A 26,983-nucleotide genomic window follows, 5' to 3' on the forward strand; every position below is an offset into this window, starting at 1 on the left:
AGGGAGGAGGATTTGCAGAGCAGTACAGAGAAAATATCAGGCTGATATGATCATCTTGTTTGGTACCAAAAAGTCAGTCGTCATTGAGGGAGGAGAATTTGCCTTTCAGAGTGAACTCAAGTAACAGAGGACTTGAAGTTACACTGTTTCTTGGCTGAAATGAGATCTTTAAAATGAGACGGTTGGATGATTTAGCTCTGTACCATATAAACAGATTTACAGTCATGGAACCAGTAAGATGAATCCTCTGCTATAAGAAAAGAGGATTTGCTCCTGTTACAATGCAGCAATGGTGTTTTGGCTCAAACTGGCACTGGGTTTGTTTGTTTTTATGAGGACACCTGCCCACCGGGAACTAGCCTGAGGCTCCTATCACTTAACATAGGTGGCTGAAAAACAATTAGAGGTTCAAAGTACTTAAATCACTTCTATGCTGGGCTAGAAGCATTATGAACAGTTTCACATTTTCATGACCTCTCTCAATGTGTGATCATATTATTAGCCTGAAATAAGACAGAGATTTTAAATAAATAGATCACACATGCATAACATACCACGCAAATCTTACAGTCCATCACTGAGAATAGACACTAATCCTGTAGGACCTATGGAAACATGCATGTGCCATCCCTGTTGAGTGATTGCAGCAGCAGTGAATTAACTACACTTTTCCCAAAGCTCAGCCAACATCCATGATTATACTGTTGCACAAAGATATCTGGGGCCATTAAGACTTTATGAAAGTCAAAAGAAAACCAGCATGTTCATTTCAGTCTCTCATTCAAAATGTGGGGAAGACTCATATTTAATACACGAAAAAAGAAAAAGCTGTAGATAATTTATGGCCCTCTCAAGTCTCCACAAAGATGAAACTAAAATGTAAGAAATGACTTGACTGTTGCTGGGAGAAGCTCAAATCAGGTCCACCTAAAATAAGACCTAGCAGCTTTGTTAAGAACTGTGGACATATGAGTTTACACATTATGTATCTGCTGGTAGTACAGGTACTTCAGAGGAATAGATCCACATATGATTTTCCTTCTTGTTTATAAGAGCAGGGTACACAGGATGAGCACAGGAAAGAATGGCATTCATGCAAGTAGTGTCCTTTGCTAGGAGCATAGATGCCAACAGCCTGACTTCTGTTTTGGTAGGGTTGCAGCAGAATTTTCTAGGCTGTTTTATTCCCAGATAAACATGGCTGTCTCAAGGTCTGTGTCAATCTGAGTGAACTGATGCATTTAAAACGAGGGGGGGAATGTGTAGGTGAGGTTTTAAATGACTCACTGAAACCCACAGACACAACCCTTAACCGCAGGAGGAAGAGCAAGTTGCAGGACTTTATCTCAGCATAGGGACAAGGCTTTTGCCCGTGGCTTGGCGTAAGGGGGCCACCCCCAGCCCACTCAACCTCAGGGCAACCTTCTGAAATCTAGGATTCCTGGTGGTGGGTGAAGTTCAGCGATGGGTGCTGCGAGTGTCACAGCCATAGGGAGCACTAGTGTGTAAGTGACGATAGGGGATATAGGGGTCCTATCCGGACTGTTCACAAAGGAGCTCCCTGTTGTCTGAACACACTCAAAGTTGGGGATTTGAGTGCATTGATTGAGTAGAAAATATCCCCTGCCCCGGCCTTTCCCCCATGGCGGAGGGAAACCCAACATGAACGGGGGGATGGAGAGGGCGGCTGGAGGGGGGTCTCAGCGACCCATTGGAGGGGGCTCTTTGGGTTGGGTTAGGTTTTAAATGACACCAAGCTGCAGGGCCGGCCTGCCGCGCTGGAAAATCAAACCGGCCAGCTTCCTCCTCAGCCAATCAGCCTGCGGGGCTGCCCATCGCCAGCCAATGGAAAAGGAGAATGCTAATACAGTGACGTCACCGAAAGGGGTGCCCCATTCAGAAAAAAAAAATGACACAAAATCCCGGAGCCGGGCGGCGTTCCCCGCGGAACTCGGTGTAACAATTTCCAGCGCGCAGAGCCCGCCGCTGCCCCGGGCCCTGATGGCTCCGGAGCGCGGGGCTCGCTCGCTGCCCTGCGGCACGGAGGGGCTGCCCAGAGCCTTCCTGCAAAGCCTGCGGACCCTCTTCGACATCCTGGATGACCGGCGGCGGGGCTACGTGCACCTGCGGGAGATCGAGTCCCGCTGGCAGGGGGCCGAGGCCCGGGAGCTCCCCCCCGGCGTGCTGGAGGGGCTGCGGCAGGCGGCCCCGGCCAGCGGCTACCTCACCTTCGAGAGGTTCGTGCTGGGGCTCCGGGCCTCGCTGCTGAGCCCGGCGAACGGGGGGAAAGCGGCCCGGCCGGCCCCGGGAGGATGCGACCCCCACGGCAAGGCGCGCCCCGCTGCCCCCAAGGGCGGGCCGGGCCGAGGGCAAGGGGAGCCCAGGCCGCTGGCGGAGAAGGGCAGGTGCTCGAGCGGGCTCGCCGGCAGCGCGTCCCGGAGCATGGAGAAGATCCCCAGCCCGCCGGGAGTCCCCGCGCCCCGGGCCGAGGGGGAGAGCCGGGGCAGGAGCAGAGGTGAGTGAAGGAGGGACGGGCCGCAGATCCGCAGCCCGGGGGTGGGGGGTGTCTGCGCCTCGCTGGGCCCCTGGTGCTGGCTGAATTGAGCCAGACCCGCTTCCCCTCTCCGCTCCTGGGGCTGGAGCCCGCTCTCGGCAACTTCTGCGCAGGCTGCCTGCCTCTCCCAGCCTTCGGCTCGCACCTGGCCCACTGCTCCTGCCAGGTGCGGAATGAATTTTGTTGTGTGCACCAAGATGGGGGTGAGGTGTGACTGGGGCAGAGGGTTGGGGTGAGGGCTCTGACTGGGGATGAGGTGCCCAGGGCTAGGGCAGAGGACTGAAGTATATGGTCTGTGAGGGCTCTGGCTGGGGGTGTGGGCCTTGGGCTGGGGTTGGGGGTACAGGAGGGTGCTTAGCGGCTATGGCAGGGAGAGAGGACTCCCCCCAGCTCTCTCTCCCCCTTCAGCAGCACCTGGGTGTTGGGGGTGGGGGGAGAGGTGCCTTTTCCAGCCTTTGCAGCTCTGAGGGCTGGGGCTGCAAGATAGGTGCTGCCCCTTCCCTGGCCCTAACAGGTCTGGGCTGGGAAAGAGTTGCCCTGGATGTGGCTGGTTGGGGGCCAGGCTAGGTGGAGATTGGGGTGGGGAGTACCCCTGTCCCAGCTGCAGCAGGTCCCTGGATGGGTTCCTTGAGCACCTGCATGGTGCTGAATAGGTTGCTGCATGGCCTGCAAACTACAGGGAACTTGGCCTCCACCCCTTGTCTTGATCAGTGCCCTCACAGCACCCTGGTCTGAAACTCACAGCCTGACTGCTCTCTCCTCCTGTGCCTGCACAGCTTGTAGTTGAGAGACTTTTTTTTTAATTAAAAGGAGTAATTTGGGCAGGGGTGTCTCTCTACACTGGCAACAAACACATAAGCAGGTGTCAGGATTTGGGGCCCCTGCTCTCTGACCACACTCTGCCACCTGTCCTCATGCTGAGTAGCATCCAGCTCCATTGACTTCATTGAGACTACCTGAAGAAGAGCTGTGTGTAAACGCTGATGCTTGTCTCTCTCACCAAGAGAAGTTGGCCCAATTAAAGATCTCACCTCACCTGTCTTGTCTCGCTAATATCCTGGGACCGACATAGCTCCAACAACACTGCATGCAGAGGAAGGACCAGTTTGTCGGCCTTTCAAAAGGGTCATTGAAAACTACTTGGCACCTTGAATAATGGCTTACTCAGAATGTCAGTGACGATTCTATGTGAGCAAGAATATCACAGTCTAGCCCAAAGATACTACTCACCTGGAGTAAGGACAGTAGTGTGCAGCTGTGTGGATACCAATTGTCTGCGTTGTGCTTGTGGAGTAGTATGACTTTTTTTTTTTAATGATTATTATCTCTTCTTTTCCTGGCTCCTCTCCTGCCTCCCCCACCCCTGCCAAGCTGACATCTATTTCTGAGAACTTGCATTCTGACAAAACCAAAATAAAATAAAAATGCACCGGATTTTATTGTGGTTGAATATTATGGGTTTTAAAATCCACCACGGTCTTCAGTATATAACTTCTTTTCCCTGCCTGAGCCTGTTCTGGTCCCTTGAGGGGTGTGAATGAATCTGGGAACAGTGGCTGGGAGAGTGGGTAAAGTGAGGTGCTGAGGGGTACAATGGACTCTAGCCTGGCTCCCCAGAATCATGTGGAGGAGTAACAGCAGTATTCACATGGAGTGCAGATTACTGGATATGTGCCATCACTCTCTTGCAGCCTCATCTGCTTTTCCTGAAGACTTTGGTTCAGGTTACTTTCTGTTGGGCTCTGATCTGGTCATTGGCTCTGAAATATCTGACCCTTTGGATGGTTTTCAGATCAAGAAAAAGCTTCCTCTGAGGTGGGGAAGTTTGCTGCTGTGGTACCTGTGGAAATTCAGCAATTTCATAATTTCAAATCATGAAAAGGGCCACTGCTGCTGGATTGCTCTGGTAGTGATGGCAGAAGGCCAGGGTGTGTCTGGGCCAACACCTGCAGCTCTGGTTTCAAGCAATGCAAACCTGTTTCTCCCTCTGATATAAGACAACAAAAAATTCACTACTTCTGGGTCTGATGCAAGCCGATGAAGCCAACGGAATTCTTTTTATGGATTTCAGAGCAGGCCCTATAGTGCATTACTTACACAGTATGTACTTGACTCCAGTTTCCAGCTCCCAGGCAATCACTGGTGCACCTTTAACTTGTATTCCTCATCATGTGGTGACTTGTTATAGTGATGAACAAGAAATATAAGGGGCTTAACATTAACATGCCCATAGTTGTTCTGTTGCCTAAATGTTGGTGACATCAGCCTCGTGGCTAGAAATGCAGCCTTTAAGATGTTAGTTCAGGTTTACTGACTGATCGCCATGTCTTGTGTGTCAGCGAAAGGGCCCCCTGCTAGCTGAGCAAATGTGACTGAACGAATTGAGAGTTAAGTTTGATGGTAACATAGACTCTCAAACTTTTTTTTTTTTATATAGTGGGAACCTCATCTTCACAGAATGATTTATCTTGTGGATCAAGCCCCATTCATGCCTGCGGAGGCCACCTGCCCTTCTGTTTGTGATCACACTACATCCCTGTTGCTATTACTTTCCATTTAAGCAATTGCTGTAACATTAGGAAAGATTCCATGTGTACTTAGTTGTCTTCTACTGCTATTGAACTGCTGAACCAGCAAGTGCTCTGCCTGCCTCTTGTAGTTCATGGGTCACAGTTTAAGACAGTGGCTCTCAAACTTTTGTACTGGTTCCCCTTTTCACATCGTAGACCTGTGAGTGTGACCCTCGCGCGCCATAAACGGAAAAACTTTTAAAAATATATTTCACACCATTATAAATGCTGGAGGCAAAGCGGGGTTTGGAGTGTAGGTTGACAGCTCGCGACCCCTTAGGGTGACCAGATGTCCTGATATTATTGGGACAGTCCTGATTTTAAGAGATTTGTTCTGCGTCCTGACCACACATTGGTTGGGTTGCCCTTGGTCCCAATATTGGGGTTCGCTCATGGCATGCACCTGAAGTCCCGGGGCTGGCAGTGCTTCCTGGGGCAGCTCCTGGCGCCTGCCTGCTGGCAGGAGCCAGCAGTGCAGCCCCTAGGCACAGAGATGGTGAGGGGGGTCTCTGCATGCTGCACTGGCTCCATCCTTCCCAATCAGAGCTGAGGAAGCAGGGCTTGCAGGCACCCCCCTACCCTAGGAGCCAGAGGGACCTGCCAGATGCTTCCTGGGAGCCACCCCAGGTAAGCACCACCAGGACTCCCCACCTAGCCCCCTGGCAGGTCCCTCTGGCTCTTAGGGGTGGGGTGGGGGGCTCTCTGTGCGCTGCTGGTGCCTGCAAGCCTCACTCTGCAGCTCCGGCAGCTCCCACTGGCACTTCTCCAGGCCAGTGGGAGCCACGGAGCTCATGCATGTGGCGGGCGCAGCACGTGAAGAATTTGGAGACACCCCCCCCCTCGCCGCTCTGACCCTAGGAGCCAGAGACCTCCCAGCAGGGCTGGTTTGTGCGGCCAGGGAAGGGGGCAGAGTGTGATGGAGTCAGTGTCTGGGAGGTGTGTGGAAGACGCTGGGCAGTGGGGGAGGTTTGTGAGTTTTGGGGTGCTAGGCAGTGGGGGGCTGTTCAGGGGTGCTGGGCAGTGGGGGAAATCTGTGTCAGGGCACTGGGAGTCTGTGTGGGGCATTGTTTAGTTGTGGGGCTGTGAGGAATGGCACTGGGAGGGAGGGAGGAGAAATCTGTGTATTGGGAAACTAGCGAGTGGGGGGTTCTGTGTGTGTTGCTGGGCAGCTGTGGGTGGGGAGGCGCTGGGCAGGGGTGATGGTGTAGACAACACTGCATTTGTGGTGGAAGGCTTTTGGAGGGGGGCTTTGGGCATAGGGGGTTCAGGGGGTGCAGGGCATAGTGGATCCAGGTGTTGCTGGGCAGGGGAGCTGTGTGGCACAGCATGGGCCCACCCCCAACAGGAAGGGGCATGCTGGTAGCACAGGGCCAGGTGGACCAGTTTACCCCATTGCCCCTGGCTGGCCCTGCCCTTCCCGCTACTCACCTCCTCAACTGAAGGTGGGGGGAGGGAGTGCAGGGGTGGGTCAGGGCAGTGCTTCCCTGGGGCAGCTCCCGGGAAGCCGGCAGGGCCCCGAGGTGAGTGTCAGCTGGGCTGAGCCAGCAGCGTGGCCCGGGGCAGGGAATCACTCTTGGGAGCAGTGTGATCAGCCAGGCCAGGGCCTGTCCCTTCTAGGCTTCTTCAGGACCCACTTGCCTGGAGGGGCCCAGCCAAGCCCCCCCACTCCCCTCCCCCCACTGGCTGAATCTGGCCCCACTTCTGCACCAGTTCCAGGTGGCTCAGCTCGGCTCGGCTCTGAGGAGACAGGCAGGGCCCTCAGGGCGGGCACGAGATTGTCTAGAACTGGAGCTGCTCTGGGGACTGTCCAGGGCAGGGGGTGGAGAGGGGCCAGCTGGTCTCTGGGGGCGCAGCACAAATGGAGCGGCCACGCCAGGGCCCCTTCTGAGTGTGGGCCTGGCGCTGCTGAGTCTCCATTGTAAACCCGGTACTGAAAAGCGCTGCCCTTTCCTTGAGGCTGGGAACAGAAGTCACACTTCAGTTCAGCTGTCACCTGCCAGCTCTTTGTGACCCGGCTTAGCCCTGCAGCAGAGCCAAACCCACTCTTGGCGAATGAGCTTTGGGATCCAACCGATCCAAAGTGAACTGAAGTCACCCGTTTATTTTAAGGGGCCAGGGCAGCACCCCCAGAAAGCTCTGCCATCTGGGACACTCACTCTGCATTGACAACAGAAGGGAAACCCCCCCCCAACCAATTGAGCCCAGGTGGCTGCTGACCTCCGGCCCAGCCCCAGGGCTGGAGTGTTCCAATGGCTCTCGGCACCCAAGGCTGAGTGACAGCCCTGGAGCGGAACCACTCTGAGCTCGCGAACAGGGGCTGCTAACGAGGAGTTTTGCAAGGGAGTTCTCCAGGTGAAGGAGGAGCAAATACAGCATCTGTGGGGTAAGTGACTGACTGTAGTGTGTGTATGTTTGTGTTTGGGGGTTACTTGCTGTGTGCTGAGCTTGTGTTTGTCAGTCTGTTTGTTTGGTTGTTTGAAGGGCCGTGTGCTGTGGCTGGCAGTTGGAGGCCGTGAGCTTCAAAGGAAGGTTTGAAAGCTCGAAGCCTCTGGTAATTGACTGAGCCTTAATCAGTGAGCGGAGCATTAACTCAGGCCAGGGCTTTATAAAGCCGCGCACAAGCTTGCGAACGGGGGCTTGCGAACAGGGAGTTTTGCAAGGGAGTTGGGAAGGGACGGGGGGTCCCTTGTCGGTCCTACCTGTTCCCCTGTAGTCCCCATAAAACCTATAATCCAAACCATATTCCAAACCCCCTTTCTTTCAACCACGCTTTCATTAACTAGGAGACAATGCAGGCAGAAGCCCAGCAGCAGAGTGGGGGCTATCCAGTTTATTGCGCTGAGTGTAGCATGTATGATTACCTGCCTTGTGGACGGGTGGCGTATGTGTGCAGTCGGTGCAAGGAGCTCCTGGCCCTCAGAGACCATGTATGGGCTTTGGAAGCCAGGGTGGCGGAACTGGAGGAGCTAAGAGATGCAGAGAGGTATGTTGGTGAGGCTTTCCGGGACACTGTAGAATTGTCCCACCTCCGCTCAGCCTCTGTGCTGTTGAGCAGGAAGAAAGGCCCAGGGAAGCAGAGCAGTCAATGGGAGCAGAGGGAAACCTTCCCATAGTTGGGACCCTCCTTCCAGATGGTGCTGGGGTTGCCTCTCGCACTGAGGTTACCTCTCCGGGGAAGGGAACTGCAGTTGCTAGGAAATGGCAGGTGTTAGTAATGGGAGTTTCAATCATTAGAAACATAGATAGCTGGGTTTGTGATGATCGGGAGAACTGTATGGTGACTTGCCTGCCTGGTGCGAAGGTTGCGGATCTCTCGAGGCATCTAGACAGACTTATGTGTAGTGCTGGGGAGGAGCCGGTGGTCGTGGTACACGTAGGTACCAATGACATAGGGAAGGGTAGGAGAGATTCCTGGAAGCCAAATTTAGGCTGCTAGGGAAGAGACTGAAATCCAGGACTTCTATGGTGGCATTCTCAGAAATGCTCCAAGTTCCACGCGCAGGGCCAAGTAGGCAGGCAGAGCTTCAGAGTCTCAATGCGTGGATGAGACGATGGTGTAGAGAGGAGGGATTTACGTTCATTAGGAACTGGGAAAACTTTTGGGATGGGGGGAGCCTATACAGGAGAGATGGACTCCACCTAAACCGAAGTGGAACCAGACTGCTGGCACTAAACATTAAAAAGGTTGTAGAGCAGTTTTTAAACTAGGAAATGGGGGAAAGCCGACTGCTGCAGAGGAGCATGTGGATCGGACACAGACTTCTCTTAGGGGACAGTCTGATGATAGGGAATCTCCAGGTTATAGTCAGGAACAGAGGACGGAAGAAGATAATGTAAGGGCCGGATCAGATGATAAACAGTCACATAAAAAAGAATCTAGCACATCAGAAAAGGGCAGACAAATAAACAGGGACAAGTTTTTAAAGTGCTTGTACACAAATGCTGGAAGTCTAAATAATAAGATGGGTGAACTAGAGTGCCTTGGGACAAAGGAGGATATTGATATAATAGGTATCACAGAAACTTGGTGGACTGAGAGCAATCAATGGGACACAATCATTCCGGGGTACAAAATATATCAGAAGGACAGAACAGGTCGTGCAGGGGGAGGAGTGGCACTATATGTGAAAGAAAATGTAGATTCAAATAAAGTAAAAATCTTAAGTGAATCCACATGTTCCATAGAATCGCTGTGGATAGAAATTTCATGCTCTAATAAAAATATAACATTAGGGATCTATTATCGACCACCTGACCAGGACAGTAGTAGTGATGATGAAATGCTAAGGGAAATTAGAGATGCTATCAAAATTAAGAACCCAATAATAGTGGGGGATTTCAGTTATCCCCATATTGACTGGAAACATTTCACTTCAGGACGAAATGCAGAGATAAAATTTCTCGATACTTTAAATGACTGCTTCATGGAGCAGCTGGTACGGGAACCCACAAGGGGAGAGGCAACTCTAGATTTAATCCTGAGTGGAGTGCAGGAGCTGGTCCAAGAGGTAACTATAGGAGGACCGCTTGGAAATAGTGACCATAATACAATAACATTCAAAACATTCCTGTCGGGGGAAGAACACCTCAACAGCCCAACACTGTGTCATTTAATTTCAAAAGAGGGAACTATACAAAAATGAGGAGGTTAGTTAAACAAATGTTAAAAGGTACAGTGACTAAAGTGAAATCCCTGCAAGCTGCATGGGCCCTTTTTAAAGACACCATAATAGAGGCCCAACTTCAATGTATACCCCAAATTAAGAAACGCAGTAAAAGAACTAAAAAAGAGCCACCGTGGCTTAACAACCATGTAAAAGAAGCAGTGAGAGATAAAAGGACTTCCTTTAAAATGTGGAAGTCAAATCCTAGTGAGGCAAATAGAAAGGAGCACAAACACTGCCAGTTTAAATGCAAGAGTGTAATAAGAAAAGCCAAAGAGGAGTCTGAAGAACGGCTAGCCAAAAACTCCAAAGGTAATAATAACAAAATGTTTTTTTAAGTACATCAGAAGCAGGAAGCCTGCTAAACAACCAATGGGGCCCCTTGACAAGCGAAATACAAAAGGAGCACTTAAAGACAATAGTCGTTGCGGAGAAACTAAATGGATTCTTTGCTTCAGTCTTCACGGCTGAGGATGTTAGGGAGATTCCCAAACCTGAGCAGACTTTTGTAGGTGACAAATCTGAGGAACTGTCACAGATTGAAGTGTCACTAGAGGAGGTTTTGGAATTAATTGATAAACTCAACATTAACAAGTCACCGGGACCAGATGGCATTCACCCAAGAGTTCTGAAAGAACTCAAATGTGAAGTTGTGGAACTATTAACTAAGGTTTGTAACCTGTTATCATAACTCTAGTCCCAGATTTGGACCTTAGCATCCAAAATATGGGGGTTAGCATGAAAACCTCCAAGCTTAGTTACCAGCTTGGACCTGGTACTTGCTGCCACCACCCAAAAAATTAGAGTGTTTTGGGGCACTCTGGTCCCCCTGGAAAACCTTCCCTGGGGACCCCAAGACCCAAATCCCTTGAGTCTCACAACAAAGGGAAATAATCCTTTTTCCCTTCCCCCCTCCAGGTGCTCCTGGAGAGATCCACAGACACAAGCTCTGTGAATCCAAACAGAGTGACTCCCCCTCTCCGTTCCCAGTCCTGGAAACAAAAGCACTTTCCTCTTCACCCAGAGGGAATGCAAAATCAGGCTAGCAAATCCAACACACACAGATCTCCCCCTGATTTCTTCCTCCCACCAATTCCCTGGTGAGTACAGACTCAATTTCCCTGAAGTTTCCCAGAAAAGAAAACTCCAACAGGTCTCAAAAAGAAAGCTTTATATAAAAAAGAAAGAAAAATACATACAAATGGTCTCTCTGTATTAAGGTGACAAAATACAGGGTTAATTGCTTAAAAGAAATATGAATAAACAGCCTTATTCAAAAAGAATACAAATCAAAGCACTCCAGCACTTATATTCATGCAAATACCAAAGAAAAGAAACCATATAACTTACTATCTGATCTCTTTGTCCTTACACTTAGAAACAGAAGATTAGAAAGCAGAAACTACTTCTCCAAAGCTCGGAGAAAGCAGGCAGACAGACAAAGACCTTAGACACAAAATTCCCTCCACCCAAAGTTGAAAAAATCCGGTTTCCTGATTGGTCCTCTGGTCAGGTGCTTCAGGTGAAAGAGACATTAACCCTTAGCTATCTGTTTATGACACGCCCCCCAAATTGCAGACAGTGGGGAAGCTCACTGGCGGCGATTTCCTTCTAGAACTTTAAAATAAACAGATTACTACAACACATGCACCTTTACATATACTACTAAGTATATAACTAACAGACTTGTACATTTTAAGAACACTTTTTAACTACTGAATTCTGGGAAACTCTCACGGGAGAGTGCATCAGCAACTTTGTTAGAAGCTCCTGTGATGTGTTGAATTTTAAAATTAAAATCTTGGAGAGCTAAATTCCAACGAAGAAGTTTCTTGTTGTTCCCCTTGGCAGTATGAAGCCACTTTAGTGCAGCATGGTGAGTTTGTAGTTGGAACCGCTGTTCCCAAACATATGGTCGTAGCTTTTCCAGGGCGTACACAATGGCATAGCATTCCTTTGGACTGACTGACCAGTGACTTTCCCTCTCAGACAGTTTCTTGCTGAGAAACACGACAGGATGGAAGTTGTGATCTGTTGCTTTCTGCATGAGCACTGCTCCTATACCACGCTCAGATGCATCCGTGGTTACTAGGAATGGTTTGTCAAAATCCGGGGCCCTGAGTACAGGGTCAGACGTGAGCATTGCCTTAAGTTGGGTAAAGGCTTTTTGACACTGATCAGTGCACTTAACTGCATTTGGCTGGGTCTTTTTGGTCAGGTCGGTCAGTGGGGCAGCGATTTGGCTGTAGTGTGGAACAAATCGCCTGTAGTATCCGGCCAAGCCTAAGAAGGATTGGACCTGTTTCTTTGACCTTGGGACAGGCCACTTTTGGATAGCATCCACTTTGGCCTGTAGGGGGTTTATGGTTTCTCGACCCACCTGGTGCCCCAGGTAAGTCACTCTGTTTTGGCCTATTTGACACTTTTTGGCCTTAACAGTTAGTCCGGCCTGCCTGATGCGCTCAAAGACCTTTTTCAGGTGTAGTAGGTGTTCGGGCCAGGAGTCTGAAAAAATGGCCACATCATCGAGGTAGGCAACTGCAAATTCTCCCAGTCCAGCTAGTAGACCATCTACCAGCCTCTGGAAGGTGGCAGGTGCATTTCGAAGGCCGAAAGCAAGGACATTGAATTCATACACCCCCGCATGGGTGATGAATGCTGACCTCTCCTTGGCAGGTTCATGTAGCGGTACTTGCCAGTACCCCTTGGTTAAGTCTATGGTAGAGATGAACTGGGCACGTCCCAACTTTTCCAATAGCTTATTGGTACGTGGCATTGGATAGTTGTGCGGACGAGTTACCGCATTTAGCTTACGGTAGTCCATGCAAAAGCGTATTTCCCCATCTGGTTTGGGTACCAGAACCACTGGAGATGCCCATGCACCGGTAGATGAGCGGATTATACCCATCTGTAGCATGTTCTGGATCTCCCGTTCTATAGCAGCTTGGGCATGAGGAGACACCCGGTAGGTTGGGGTTCTGATTGGGTGAGCATTACCTGTGTCAATGGAGTGGTATGCCCGTTCAGTCCGTCCTGGGGTGGCTGAGAACAATGGGGCGAAGCTAGTGCACAGCTCCTTGATTTGTTGCCGCTGCAGACGTTCTAGGGTGGTTGAGAGGTTCACCTCTTCCATGCCACCGTCTTTTTTTTCGTTGTAGTAGACACCGTCAGGCCACTCAGCATCATCTCCCTGGACTGTAAACTGACAAACCTGTAAGTCTCTGGAATAGAAAGGCTTGAGAGAATTAACATGGTAAACTCTAGGTTTTAGTGAGGAATTGAGAAATGCTATGAGGTAGTTTACAGTTCCCAGGCGCTCTTGGACCGTGAATGGCCCTTCCCATGATGCTTTCATCTTATGGGCCTGTTGCGCCTTCAAGACCATAACCTGGTCTCCTACCTTGAAGGAACGTTCTCTGGCATGTCTGTCATACCAGGCCTTTTGCTCTTCTTGAGCATCCTTTAGGTTCTCTCTAGCAAGGGCTAAAGCGTGTCGGAGGGTGCTTTGTAGGTTGCTTACAAAGTCCAGAATGTTAGTTCCTGGAGAAGGCTTAAACCCCTCCCATTGCTGCTTCACCAACTGTAATGGTCCCTTAACCTCGTGACCATACACAAGTTCAAATGGTGAAAACCCTAAACTGGGATGTGGTACAGTCCTGTAGGCAAACAGCAACTGCTGCAACACTAGGTCCCAATTATTGGAGAATTTGTTGATGAATTTTCGTATCATGGCCCCCAAAGTTCCATTGAACCTTTCCACCAGGCCATTGGTTTGATGGTGGTATGGGGTGGCAACCAAGTGATTCACCCCATGAGTTTCCCACAGTTTTTCCATGGTCCCTGCCAGGAAATTAGACCCTGAATCTGTAAGGATGTCTGAGGGCCAACCTACCCTGGCAAAGATGTCTGTTAGGGCCAGGCACACAGTGTTAGCCCTGGTGTTGCCTAGAGCTACTGCTTCCGGCCATCGGGTAGCAAAGTCCACTAAAGTCAGTACGTACTGCTTTCCTCTGGGCATCTTTTTTGGGAAAGGGCCCAGAATATCCACAGCTACTCGCTGAAATGGGACCTCAATTATGGGGAGTGGCTGGAGAGGGGCCTTGACCTGGTCTTGAGGCTTACCCACTCTTTGGCATACCTCACAAGACCGGACATACTTGGCAACATCCTTGCCCATCCCCTCCCAGTGGAAGGACTTCCCCAACCGGTCCTTGGTTCTGTTTACCCCAGCATGGCCACTGGGATGATCATGGGCTAAGCTTAAGAGCTTCCCCCGGTACTTAGTTGGAACCACCAACTGTTTTTGCGGCTGCCATTCTTCCCGGTGTCCACCAGAAAGAATTTCCTTGTATAAAAGTCCTTCGTCTATAACAAACCGGGATCGATTAGAAGAGCTGAGAGGCGGTGGGGTGCTCTGTGCCGCCGCCCAAGCTTTCTGAAGGCTGTCATCTGCTTCCTGCTCAGTCTGGAACTGTTTCCTTGAGGCTGGGGTCACCAGTTCTTCCTCAGACTGTGGACTTGGGCTTGGTCCCTCTGGAAGCAATGTAGGTGATGGGGTTGTTTCCGTTGCTGGTGAACCGCTCTCCGCTGGTGCACCTGAGGTTATGTCAGGCTCTGGCTGAGCCTTTTGGGTATGGCTGTCTGTTGCTTCTGCCAGTTTTGGCTCGCTGGCGCCCTCTGGCGTTGAGTTTGAAGATGTGGTTGCACTTGCTGGTGCTGGTTGCTGTTCCAGTTCCGGGCCTGGGACTGGAAGTGTTGTGGCTGTTTCAGTGGTTGGCATGGAATCCGGGTCCACTACCTCTGTCTGGGTCTCTGGTAACCCAGACGGGGCGTCTGTGGACGGTTCAGGAACAGGAATGGGTCTGGAAGCTTGCCTGGTTTGGCTACGTGTAACCATTCCCACTCGCTTGGCCCACTTCACCTGGTTGGCCAAGTCTTCTCCCAGTAGCATGGGGATAGGATAATTGTCATAGACTGCAAAAGTCCACATTCCTGACCAGCCTTTGTACTGGACAGGCAGTTGAGCTGTAGGCAAGTCTACAGCTTGTGACATGAAGGGGTAAATTGTAACTTTGGCCTTTGGGTTGATGAATTTGGGGTCAACGAAGGATTGGTGGATAGCTGACACTTGTGCCCCCGTGTCTCTCCACGCAGTAACCTTCTTTCCGCCCACTCTCAAATTTTCCCTTCGCTCCAAGGGTATTTGAAAGGCATCCGGGCCTGGGGATCTTTGGTGTGATGGTGTAATGAATTGCACTCGCATGGTGTTCTTTGGACAGTTGGCCTTGATATGTCCCAGTTCATTACACTTAAAGCATCTTCCATCTGATGGGTCACTGGGCCGAGGTGAGTTACTGGAGACTGGTGAGGTGGAAGAGTAGGGTGTCTGTGGCTTTACTTGGGTGGTATGTGGGGTCTTTGGCTGTCCTCGGTTGTAGGGTTTATGGTCGGTGTGCCCCCTGGGGTAATCGTTCCCCTTGACAGTAGCTTTCTTGCTTTCTGCCACTTCCATCCATTTGGCTCCAATCTCCCCCGCCTCAGCGAGATCTTTGGGTTTTCCATCTTGTATGTACCGTGTGATGTCTTCAGGAACACCATCCAAGAACTGCTCCATTTGTATGAGGAGGTGCAGTTCTTCCAAGGTTTTAACATTGTGTCCTGATATCCAGGCCTCATAGTTTTTTGCAACGTAGTAGGCGTGTTTGGGAAATGACACATCTGGTTTCCACTTTTGGGTTCTGAAGCGCCGACGGGCATGATCTGAGGTTATCCCCATTCTGTATCTGGCCTTGGTTTGAAAAAGTTTATAGTCATTCATTTGCTGCTTAGGCATTTCAGCTGCCACCTCTGCTAAAGGTCCACTGAGCTGTGACCTTAATTCTACCATGTACTGGTCTTCGGGGATGCTGTACCCAAGACAGGCTCTTTCAAAATTTTCCAAGAAGGTCTCAGTGTCATCCCCTGCCTTGTAGGTGGGAAATTTCCTGTGCTGTGGAGCAATAATTGGCGCCGGGTTGTTAGGGTTGGCTGGCACATGCAGCCCAGCTTTTGCCAAGTCCAGTTCATGTTTTCTCTGTTTTTCCTTCTCTTCATTTTCTTTTTGTTGTTTTTCCATTTCTCGGCGGTGGGCCAACTCTTCTTCTGCTTGTTTCCTTCGGTGGGCCATCTCTTCTTCTTCTAGTTTTCTTTTGTGTGCTGCCTCTTTGGCTGCCTGTTCTCTTTGGAAGGCTGCCAGTTTGATGCTTTCTTCCTTTTCTTTCAGCTCCAGTTGTCGCCTGTGTTCAGCTTCTTTGAATTGCTCTTCGGCCTCAATTTTTGCCTTAGAAGTCATGATTCCTGTTTTCTTGTGTTGGGGTGCCCTCCGGTGTTTATCTTCTGAACTGCAGGTTCTCTGTTGCCTCCTGAAGTCTGCCTAGCAACAGTGCCTTTAGCTAATCTTCAATGTTAAGTAAACCTGAAAAACCACTTTATTTGCATGTATATAGTGCTGGTAATGACTCTCAATGGGAGAGCTATTGCATCACAAAAGACCCTTAACAGTCTGGTAATGGCTTCTTGCTTAACATGCAAGCCACAAACTGCCAGAGAGAGCAGAAAAAAAAATTCTCTCTGGTTCCCTTTTAAAAGCAAACTGTTTCTCTCTGCTAAAAAGCCCTTAGCAGAGAAAAGAAAAATATAATATTCCTACTGGCTTCTGGATTTTGTCTATCCCGTAACCGCCGCACACCATATCATAACCTTAGTCCCAGATTTGGACCTTAGCGTCCAAAATATGGGGGTTAGCATGAAAACCTCCAAGCTTAGTTACCAGCTTGGACCTGGTACTTGCTGCCACCACCCAAAAAATTAGAGTGTTTTGGGGCACTCTGGTCCCCCTGGAAAACCTTCCCTGGGGACCCCAAGACCCAAATCCCTTGAGTCTCACAACAAAGGGAAATAATCCTTTTTCCCTTCCCCCCTCCAGGTGCTCCTGGAGAGATCCACAGACACAAGCTCTGTGAATCCAAACAGAGTGACTCCCCCTCTCCGTTCCCAGTCCTGGAAACAAAAGCACTTTCCTCTTCACCCAGAGGGAATGCAAAATCAGGCTAGCAAATCCAACACACACAGATCTCCCCCTGATTTCTTCCTCCCACCAATTCCCTGGTGAGTACAGACTCAATTTCCCTGAAGTTTCCCAGAAAAGAAAACTCCAACAGGTCTCAAAAAGAAAGCTTTATATAAAAAAGAAAGAAAAATACATACAAATGGTCTCTCTGTATTAAGGTGACAAAATACAGGGTTAATTGCTTAAAAGAAATATGAATAAACAGCCTTATTCAAAAAGAATACAAATCAAAGCACTCCAGCACTTATATTCATGCAAATACCAAAGAAAAGAAACCATATAACTTACTATCTGATCTCTTTGTCCTTACACTTAGAAACAGAAGATTAGAAAGCAGAAACTACTTCTCCAAAGCTCAGCGAAAGCAGGCAGGCAGACCAAGACCTTAGACACAAAATTCCCTCCACCCAAAGTTGAAAAAATCCGGTTTCCTGGATTGGTCCTCTGGTCAGGTGCTTCAGGTGAAAGAGACATTAACCCTTAGCTATCTGTTTATGACACCTGTCCTTTAAATTGGCTTCGGTACCCAATGACTGGAAGTTAGCTAATGTAACGCCAATATTTAAAAAGGGCTCTAGCTATGATCCCGGCAATTACAGACTGGTAAGTCTAACATCAGTACCGGGCAAATGAGTTGAAACAATAGTTAAGAATAAAATTGTCAGACACATAGAAAAACATAAACTGTTGAGCAATAGTCAACATGGTTTCTGTAAAGGGAAATCGTGTCTTTCTAATCTATTAGAGTTCTTTGAAGGGGTCAACAAACATGTGGACAAGGGGGATCCAGTGGATGTAGTGTTCTTAGATTTCCAGAAAGCCTTTGACAAGGTCCCTCACCAAAGGCTCTTACGTAAATTAAGCTGTCATGGGATAAAAGGGAAGGTCCTTTCATGGACTGAGAACTGGTTAAAAGACAGGGAACAAAGGGTAGGAATTAATGGTAAATTCTCAGAATGGAGAGGGGTAACTAGTGGTGTTCCCCAAGGGTCAGTCCTAGGACCAATCCTATTCAATTTATTCATAGATGATCTGGAGAAAGGGGCAAACAGTGAGGTGGCAAAGTTTGCAGATGATACTAAACTACTCAAGATAGTTAAGACAAAGCAGATTGTGAAGAACTTCGAAAAGATCTCACAAAACTAAGTGATTGGGCAACAAAATGGCAAATGAAATTTAATGTGGATAAATGTACAGTAATGCACACTGGAAAAAATAACCCCAACTATACATACAATATGATGGGGGCTAATTTAGCTACAATGAGTCAGGAAAAAGATCTTGGTGTCATCGTGGATAGTTCTCTGAAGATGTCCACACAGTGTGCAGAGGCGGTCAAAAAAGCAAACAGGATGTTAGGAATCATTAAAAATGGGATAGAGAATAAGACAGAGAATATCTTATTGCCCTTATATAAATCCATGGTACGCCCACATCTCGAATACTGTGTACAGAGGTGGTCTCCTCACCTCAAAAAAGATATTCCAGCACTAGAAAAGTTTCAGAAAAGGGCAACTAAAATGATTAGGGGTTTGGAAAGGGTCCCATATGAGGAAAGATTAAAGAGGCTAGGCCTCTTCAGCTTGGAAAAGAGGAGACTAAGGGGGGATATGATAGAGGTATATAAAATCATGAGTGATGGGGAGAAAGTGGATAAGGAAAAGTTATTTACTTATTCGCATAATACAAGAACTAGGAGTCTCCAAATGAAATTAATAGGTAGCAGGTTTAAAACAAATAAAAGGAAGTTCTTCTTCACACAGCGCACAGTCAACTTGTGGAACTCCTTACCTGAGGAGGTTGTGAAGGCTGGGACTATAACAATGTTTAAAAGGGAACTGGGTAAATTCATGGTGGCTAAGTCCATAAATGGCTATTAGCCAGGAAGGGTAAAGAATGGTGTCCCTAGCTTCTGTTCATCAGAGGATGGAGATGGATGGCAGGAGAGAGATCACTTGATCATTGCCTGTTAGGTTCACTCCCTCTGGGGCACCTGGCATTGGCCACTGTCGGTAGACAGATACTGGGCTAGATGGACCTTTGGTCTGACCTGGTACAGCTGTTCCTATGTTCTTATGTAACTCGGGGTGCCCCTAAGAAGGGCTGGGCAGGTCAGCTCACAGGGAGCCCCGGCCTGCAGAGCCAGGCAGGAAGTCCCCTTCAGCCACTCCATGGATGCAGCGGAAGTGCTAGAAATGCTGGCTCTGAAATAAGATGCCGCTCTGTGCTCGATGGGGGAGGCTGCTAGAATTGGAGAGTTGCCGTTTCAAAGCTTTTCTTTCCACAATGTTTTTGCCTGGGGGAGGCAGGGGAAGGTGCCCCACAGAGATTACAGCTGCATGCTCCCCCCAGCAGAGTGTGTGCAGACCAGTCCACCTAGCTCATGGCAGAGCCAAGGAAAGGAGACACCGGCCTCTGCACATGCTGATTCCACCCAGGGCAGGCCAGCGCTGAGCACTGCTAAGCTGCTGCCCAGGTCACTTACCCACATTGGCAATCGGGGATTGCACCTGGCGGCGTACATCTGCTTGATGTACAACCGGGACGCCATTTGTCCCAATAGTCAGGTAAAATTTAAAATTTGGTAGTGAAATAGAAAATTAGTTGATTGGGAATGTCCCATTAAACCTGATTTGGGATGTGTTATCTACTGGCAATTTTGTTTTTTCAGGTTGTTTTCAGTTGTAACACAATTTACAGAAGGGATCTGTAGTTTACAGTTCTGAATCACAGTGCATACTGCAGGACAAACTACAGTGGGCACGTAATGAACTGCACAGTCTCTGTGCTTCTTGCATTTCTTTTCAGTGGCTGGCTAGCTAGCTAACGGCCTTCAGCTGAAATCCCCACCTGAAATGGCAACGGCAAGGGAGTAGCCAACTACCAAAACACAAAAAAAAGAGTGCAGATACAGGATAGAAAGGGAAACCACTTATACCTGGATTCAGAAATCCTACAAGTGTGATAGAAAAGGCTTTTGTAAAGCATGCAGGAAGGAATTTAGCATTTGCTGTGGCGGTGAGTCTGATGTTAAGCATTATGCTGATTCAAAAAATCATGAACAAAACACCCAGACTCACAAGAGCAATATCCTGGTGTCACATTTTTTCAGCAGCCAAATGAATCGTTCGATGAGAAGGTTATCGCTGTTGAGCTAACTCAAGTTTAGCACACAGTCGTCCATCAACACTCCTATTGCTCATGTGACTGTGAACTTAAACTGGCTTCTACCTTGTGTCCAGATTCAATGATTGCGAAGCACGTCAGCTGTGGCTGGACTAAAGCACAGGCGTTGATCAAAAATGTGCCATCACCACTCTCAACAGAATTTTTAAAAGAGCTCAGCAAGCCAGACGGTCCCTATTCCTCAGTTGCCACAGATGCATCTAACAAGGGCAATGTGAAAACTTTCCCCTTATCACCGAGATACTAGAGACCTGAACATGGGGTCCAAGATAAACCGTTAGATTTCTATGAGCAAAGCGAAGAGACCGCAGAGGCAATAAGCAACACATTACTTGAAAAACTTGTGACATACAAACTAGACCTAAACAAAGTGTCTTCATACTGTGCTGATAGTGCAAACGTGAATTATGGAAAGCAACAATCAGTGTACCAGAATTTAAAAAAACAGAACGAAAATATCTTGCCTGCAAACTGCCCTGCCCATGTTGTGCACAATGTCGTGAAACATGCTAGCAATACCCTACACGTTGACATGGAGACTCTGGTGATTAAGACATTCAATCAGTCCAGCAGTTCTGCTAAGAGCGTAGCAGCATTGAAGGATATGTTTGACTTTGTGGGTATGGAGTATGCCATTTTACTGTGCCATGTTCTGACACGCTGGTTGAGTCTTCCCAGCTGTAAACAGGCTTGTAAATATGTGGCAGGCTGTTCAGTGCTATTTTGTTTGGGCAGTGAGAAGTGCGGGAAATCACTGTGGATGCTGTTCTTGGACATGGAAAACAGTGAACAAGGTGAGGGGCCTAGCAAAGTTGAGGTTCATCTGTTTTTTCCTCCAGAATGAAGATTTTCAGGACAATGATACTGTGCTCTGTTTGGAAAATGAGAGGATGACAGCATGTGAAGTGTATGCCATAATGAATACTCTGAGAATTAAACTTCAACGGATGAATGACAAATTCTTTGGCTCAAAGTTGAGAATGCATTAACTGAGATGCTGCCTGTCACTGCTGCATGTCTCCAGGAAGACTTCATGAAATTTTATGATGTTTTGATCCTATATTTGGATAAATGATTTCTTTTCTTTTCTTTTTTTCCCCAACAACTGGCTACTTGTTCAATACCCAGTGCTTGAACATCAGTGAATAGGGCATTCGAATAGAAGGATCTGTCTTCAGCCATGACAGCTGTAAACCTCCAGAAAACAGTGGATCTTGATCAGCTCTATGATGAATACTATATCATCAGACATCAGCTCCAAGTTGGAGCCTGGAAACTACTCATTTGGGGAACTCTGGTCTCAAGTGCTGAGAAACAAAGATAGTAGCACTGACCATGACGAAGCTGGTGTCATACGTGCTCAGTATACCAGTAAGCAATGTGCGCACAGAGCGTGTATTTTCAATCATGAAAGGTGCATGGACTGATGTCCAGAACTGAAGCAGCATAGACTTGATGCAGAGTGAAACCCTTGTCGAAATGAATTTCCGGAGGAGTTGCAAAGACTTCTACAGCTTTGTGATTGCCCAGAAGCAAGTCATGACCATGGCAAAGTCATCCAACAAGGAGTCTGGTGGCACCTTAAAGACTAACAGATTTATTTGAGCATAAGCTTTCGTGGGTAAAACACTTCACTTCTTCAGATGCATGGAGTGAAAGTTACAGATGCAGGCATTATTATATACTGACACGTGAAGAGAAGGGAGTTACCTCGCAAGTGGAGAACCAGTGTTGACAGGGCCAATTCAGTCAGGATGGATGTGATCCACTCCCAATAATAGATGAGGAGGTGTCAATTCCAGGAGAGGGCAAAGCTGCTTCTGTAATGAGCCAGCCATGCCCAGTCTCTATTCAAGCCCAGATTAATGGTGTTAAATTTGCAAATGAAATTTAGTTCTGCTGTTTCTCTTTGACGTCTGTTTCTGAAGTTTGTTCAAGAATAGTGACTTTTAAATCTGTTATAGAATGACCAGGAAGATTGAAGTGTTCTCCTACTGGCTTTTGTATGTTACCATTCCTGATGTCTGATTTGTGTCCATTTATTCTTTTATGTGGGGACTGTGAGGTTTGACCAATGTACATGGCAGTGGGGCATTGCTGGCATATATCACATTAGTAGACATGCAGGTGAATGAGCCCTTGATGGTGTGGCTGATGTGGTTAGGTCCTCTGATGGTGTCGCCAGAGTAGATATGGGACAGAGTAGGCAATGAGATTTGCTACAGGGATTGATTCCTCGGTTGGTGTTTCTGTGGTGTGATATGTAGTTGCTGGTAAGTAATTGCTTCAGGTTGGGGGGCTGTGTGCAAGCAAGGACTGGCCTGCATCCTCAAGAGTGAGGGATTGTTTTCCAGGATAGGTTGTAGATCGTTGATAATGTGCTGGAGAGGTTTTAGGTGGGGGCTGTATGTGATGGCCATTGGTGTTCTGTTATTTTCCTTGTTGGGTCTCTCCTGTAGTAGGTGATTTCTGAGTACCCATCTTGCTCTGTTGATCTGTTTCCTCACTTCCTCAGGTGGGTATTGTCGTTTTAAGAATGCTTGATGAAGATCTTGTAGGTGTTTGTCTGAGGGGTTGGAGCATATTTGCTCCAATATTAGGGCTTGGCTGTAGACAATGGATCATGTGATGCCTCCAGCTTCCATCCAGGACACATATAGGTAAGTATAGTGGTCAGTAGGTTTCCGGTATAGTGTTTGTGACCATCAATTATTTGCACTGTAGTGTCCAGGAAGCTGCTCTCTTGTGTGGACTGGTCCAGGCTGAGGTTGATGGTGGGGTGGAAATTTTGTTGAAATCCAGGTGGAATTCTTCAAGGGCTTCCTTTCCATGGGTCCATATGATGAAGATGTCATCAATGTAGCGCAAGTAGAGGAGGGGCACTACGGGAAGAGAGTGGAGGAAGCATCGTTCTAAGTCAGCCATAAAAATGTTGGCATACTGTGGGGCCATGCAGGTACCCATAGCAGTGCCACTGACTGGAAGGCATAAATTGTCCCCAAATGTGAAATAGTTGTGAGTGAGGACAAAGTCACAAAGCTCAGCCACCGGGCATGCTGTGGCCTCATCAGGGATACTGTTCCTGACAGCTTATAGGCCATCCTCATGTGGAATATTGGTGTAAAGCGCTTCTACATTCATGGTGGCCAGGATGGTGTTTTCAGGAAGATCACCAATGGATTGTAGTTTCCTCAGGAAAGCTGGGAGTGCTGGTAGCATAGGGTCTGAGGAGAGAGTCCAAATAGCCAGATAATCCTGTTGTCAGAGTGCCAATGCATGAGATGATGGAGTGTCCTGGATTTCCAGGTTTATGGATCTTGGATAGCAGATAGAAACCCCCTGGCTGGGGTTCTGGGGGTCTGTCCATGTAGATTGTTCCTGAATGGGGACTGGGAGTGGCTGGCTCATTACAGAAGCAACATTTCCTCTCCTGGAATTGACACCTCCTCATCTATTATTGGCAGTGGACCACATCCACCCTAATCGAATTGTCCCTGTCAACACTGGTTCTCCACTTGCGAGGTAACTCCCTTCTCTTCGTGTCATTATATAATGCCTGCATCTGTAACTTTCACTCCATGCACCTGAAGAAGTGAGGTTTTTTTACCCATGAACGCTTATGCCCAAATAAATCTGTTAGTCTTTAAGGTGACACCGGACTCCTCGTTTGTTTTTTGTGGATACAGACTAACATGGCTACTCCCTGATACTTAGTCATCCAAGAAGTACTAGACTTCTGGCATGTCTGAGAGGTTTGCAAAATGGGAAGTTGATTTATTGACTGAATAAAAAACCTGGCCCTTTACCCCTGTTGTTTGTTTAGTGTACAAATAAATCTGAATGTTTATAGATTTAGCTGTAATCCATATTTAATTAGTCGGGGGGCTGTGACACTCCCTGATTCCAGACCTCTGTGACGTGGGTTGCTTCAGCCACTGAAGGCAGGACTGTGGGCCTCCTCTCTGTGACTGGGGCTGGGGCTGGAGCCAGGGCTAGCACTGCTACTCTTTGCTCCCCTGCCCTGCAATTGGGTCTGACTTTGCAACGAGGATCCAGCACCCCTGTCCTGCAGCTTCAGTCGGGGGCTGGAGCTGGAGTCCTGTACCCCTGGCCCCGGGGCTTCTGCTGCTGGAGCTGGGGCCATGAGTCCTTGCCCCATGGTTTGTGGTGCGGGCCGCAGCAGGGGCCGTACACCCCTCTTGCGGCTTCCTAGGCCTGTGCGCCCCTCTCATGGCTCCGGTCGGGGCTGTGCACCTGTGGCTCTTTTCCCTCCCCCCACTCGCCCAATGTGTCCTGATACTTCACTCTTGTGATCTGGTCACCCTACGACTCTCCTATGTAATAACCTCATGATCCCCTGAGGGGTCCCAACCCCCAGTTTGAGAAACCCTGGTTTAAGAAGTGCTCTGTTATTGTTTACAAGCCAACCATTTTTATTATTCCTGTTTCTAGGAACACAGAAATTGCTATACTGGGTCGGACCATCTAGCCCAGCATCCTGCTCCTATAGGGGCCCATACCAGCTGCTTCAGAGGAAGGTGTAAGGGACCCTGTTGTTTGTAGGCAGTTATGGGATAACTAACCAGAAGGAAAGTTTCTTCTATCTATAATAAGAGGAAACTGAGGCTGAAATCATCCAACAATTCATTGGAGAGCGATCAAAACAGACTGGGAGCTCAAGCTGAGAATGTTTGTCCTAGTGCAACTGAGTTCTGCTTTGAATTCCAGTAAACTGTGGAAAAAGTGTGACTCAGAACTTGCTGCAGAGATGAAATGTGGCAAGAGGATTGAGTCTCAATTTATTGGCCTTTCGAGCCAATTTTGAGCCATCACCAGTGAATATGAGAACTTGTGCTGACAGTCACTGAACAGGGGATCTGTGCCTCAGTTTCTCCATCTGTAAAACTGAGATAATAATACTTAAAGCGCTTAGCAAAAGAGGTGAGATCTACTAATGAAAACATTTACATAAGAAAGGGATAGATAATAAGATTGAGGATATCATAATGCTTCTATATAAATCCATGGTGTCACGGAGTGTGGGGGAGTCCGGCCCTGCACCCCTCTTCCTGGGACCCACAATGACTCTCGGCCAGCCAGTAAAACAGAAGGTTTATTGGACAACAGGAACACAGGTTACAGCAGAGCTTGCAGGCACAGTCAGGACCCCTCCACCGAGTCCTTCTGGGCTTTCAGGGTGCTTGGATCCTAGCTAGGATACCCTGAATTCCGCCCACACAGCCCGAAGCCCAAACTCCAACTGCTTCCCTCCTGCCACTCCCTTCCTTTGTCCCCTTCCCGGGCAAAGGTGTTGACCTTTCCCCTCCCTTACCTAGCTCAGGTTACAGGCTCTGGCATCGTCCATCTCCTAAAGTCCTCCCCTGCTCTCCCACTCCCCACACAGACAGTCCCTACTGCATCACATCTCTCCCCCCTTCGAGACTGAACTGAGCGGGGTCACTCTGCCCAGTGACCTGGGGAAGTTCAGGGTCCCCTCTCCGGGACAACGCATCCGCTGTCAGGTTGGCACTTCCCTTCACATGGACCACGTCCATGTCATAGTCCTGCAGGAGCAGGCTCCACCTCAGGAGCTTGGCGTTGGCTCCTTTCATCTGGTGCAGCCAGGTCAGGGGAGAGTGGTCGGTGTACACGGTGAAGTGTCGCCCAAAGAGATATGGCTCTAGCTTCTTAAGGGCCCACACCATGGCCAGGCATTCCTTCTCGATGGCCGCATAGCTTTGTTCCCGGGGTAGCAGCTTCTTACTCAGGTACACGATAGGGTGTCTCTCCCCCTTTTCATCCTCCTGCATTAACACCGCCCCCAGTCCCGTGTCTGAGGCATCGGTGAACACCATAAAGGGTTTGTCAAAATCTGGGTTTGCCAGAACTGGGTCGCTAACCAGAGCCTCCTTCAGCGCCCGGAAAGCCTCCTGGCACTGCTCAGTCCAGATCACCTTGTCTGGCTTCCCCTTTTTGCACAGTTCAGTGATGGGGCCGGCTATGGCACTGAAGTGGGGCACGAACCTTCGATAGTACCCCGCCATCCCAATAAAGGCCTGGACCTGCTTTTTGGTTTGGGGAGCAGGCCAGTCTCTGATCACCTCCACCTTGCACTTCTCAGCCTTTACTGTTAACCCAGCCTTTCGGAGTCGGTCCAGGGCTTGTTTAACCTGGGACACGTGGTCCTCCCAGGTCTGGCTGAAGACGCAGATGTCGTCAATATACGCCATGGCAAAACTCTCCATCCCCCTCAGTAGCTGATCCACCAGGCGCTGGAAGGTGGCCGGCGCTCCCTTGAGGCCGAAGGGCAGGGTCAAAAACTCATAGAGCCCCAGAGGGGTGATAAAGGCCGATTTCAGCCTGGCATCTGCGTCCAGCGGCACTTGCCAGTAGCCTTTGGTAAGATCCATAGTGGTGAGGTACCGTGCACCTCCCAGCTTGTCTAGGAGCTCGTCAGGCCTGGGCATAGGGTAGGCATCAGATACGGTGATGGCATTGAGCTTTCGATAGTCCACACAGAACCGGATTGACCCATCCTTCTTGGGAACCAGCACTACTGGCGAGGCCCAAGGGCTGGAAGACGGCTGGATCACCCCCAAAGCCAGCATGTCCCTGACCTCTCTTTCAAGATCCTGGGCAGTTTTACCAGTGACCCGAAAAGGGGAGCATCTTATAGGGGGGTGTGACCCCGTCTCCACCCGGTGGACAGTCAAATTAGTGCGTCCAGGCTGGTTGGAAAACAGCTGTCGGTACAGATGCAGCACCCCTCTGATCTCAGCGTGCTGGCCCGGGGTCAGTTGCTCAGAGAGGGGAATCGCCTCCAGGGGGGAACCAGCTTTTGTCCCAGGGAATAGATCCACTAAGGGGTCATCTCCCTGCCCCTCCCAATGTCCACACACGG

The 26,983-nt window shown here is 49.0% G+C and overlaps 1 protein-coding gene across 1 annotated transcript in view; it reads left to right on the forward strand.

Annotated features, from left to right (window-relative positions):
* Window positions 1–2,001: 2,001 nt before the first annotated feature.
* Window positions 2,002–26,983, forward strand: part of SAPCD2 (suppressor APC domain containing 2) — a 46,950-nt gene continuing 21,968 nt past the window's right edge. The window contains exon 1 of the mRNA XM_050926390.1: window positions 2,002–2,515. Within this exon, the coding sequence (XP_050782347.1) occupies window positions 2,002–2,515 (514 nt within the window). The remainder of the gene's footprint in view (window positions 2,516–26,983) is intronic.

The sequence above is a fragment of the Gopherus flavomarginatus genome, chromosome 17 (assembly GCF_025201925.1).
Source record: "Gopherus flavomarginatus isolate rGopFla2 chromosome 17, rGopFla2.mat.asm, whole genome shotgun sequence".
NCBI classification, from domain to species: Eukaryota; Metazoa; Chordata; order Testudines; family Testudinidae; genus Gopherus; species Gopherus flavomarginatus.